General features: G+C 62.9%; 1 protein-coding gene across 1 annotated transcript in view; it reads left to right on the top strand.

The window, feature by feature from the left end:
* FAM173A (family with sequence similarity 173, member A) overlaps nucleotides 1-1,181 on the top strand; it is a 30,090-nt gene that overhangs the window by 16,295 nt on the left and 12,614 nt on the right. Inside the window, exons 2-3 of the mRNA XM_009891562.1 lie at nucleotides 74-133; nucleotides 1,082-1,143. Coding sequence (XP_009889864.1) covers nucleotides 74-133; nucleotides 1,082-1,143 — 122 coding nt within the window. The remainder of the gene's footprint in view (nucleotides 1-73; nucleotides 134-1,081; nucleotides 1,144-1,181) is intronic.

Below are 1,181 nucleotides of genomic sequence, written 5' to 3'. Positions count from 1 at the left end.
AGGGGATGCGGGGTGGGTCGGCGGGAGCCACCGTGGTGGCGGTTGCGTGACGGGGTGTGCTTGGCCATCGCAGGGGCGTGCCGGCCGTGCAACGACACCGAGATCCTGATGGCCATTTGCACTAGTGACTTTGGTGAGTGCAGCCCCCCCTTCCCGGGGGGTGCTGGGGCTTCTAGGGGGGAGCGGAGGGAAGGCAAACTGGGGGGCAACAGCCCTGCGGGCAGCCCTGGCTTTGCCTTGCTGGGCTGGCCTGGCTTGGGCTGCGGCCATCGGTGTCACGGAGGCCACTGTGGATGGGGACAGGGGTGGGGATAAGCAAGGGGATGGGGACAAGGATGGGGACGAGGACAGGGATGGGGATGGGAACAAGGATGGGGATGGGGACAAGGTTGAGGATGAGGACAGGGACGAGGATGAGGACAGGGACGGGAGTGGGAACAAGGACAGGAACAGGGACGGGAACAGGAATGTGGATGTGGATGGGGACAAGGATGGGGATGAGGACAGGGATGGGGATGGGGACAAGGACAGGGATGGGGATGGGAACAAGGATGGGGATGAGGACAGGGACAAGGACGGGGATGGGGATGGGGATGAGGACAGGGATGGGGACAGGGATGGGGATGAGGGCGGGGATGAGGACAAGGATGGGGATGAAGACAGGGACAGGGATGAGGATGGGGATGGGGACAAGGATGGGGATGAGGACAGGGACGAGGATGAGGACAGGGACGAGGATGAGGACAGGGACGGGAGTGGGAACGAGGACAGGAACAGGGACGGGAACAGGAATGTGGATGTGGATGGGGATAAGGATGGGGACAGGGATGGGGATGGGGAAGGGGATGGGGATGAGGATTGGGATGAGGACAAGGATGGAGATGAAGACAGGGACAGGGATGAGGATGGGGATGGGGACGGGAATGGGAACGAGGACAGGAACAGGGATGGGAACAGGAATGTGGATGGGGATGAGGACAAGGATGGGGATGAGGATGAGGACAGGGATGGGGCCAGGGCCAGGGATAAGGATGGGGCCAGGGACACGCTGACACCCCTTCCTGCCTTCCCCCCCCTGCAGTGATCCGCGGCAGCATCAGGAGCGTCTCCAACGATGCGGAGCTGCAGGAATCCGTCATCGGGGTGAGCGCCACCCGCATCCACCGCCAAAAGTTCCCCCT

The sequence above is a fragment of the Charadrius vociferus genome, unplaced genomic scaffold (assembly GCF_000708025.1).
Source record: "Charadrius vociferus isolate BGI_N301 unplaced genomic scaffold, ASM70802v2 scaffold619, whole genome shotgun sequence".
In the NCBI taxonomy this organism is placed as follows: Eukaryota; Metazoa; Chordata; class Aves; order Charadriiformes; family Charadriidae; genus Charadrius; species Charadrius vociferus.
This window is presented reverse-complemented; position numbering and strand designations above follow the sequence as displayed.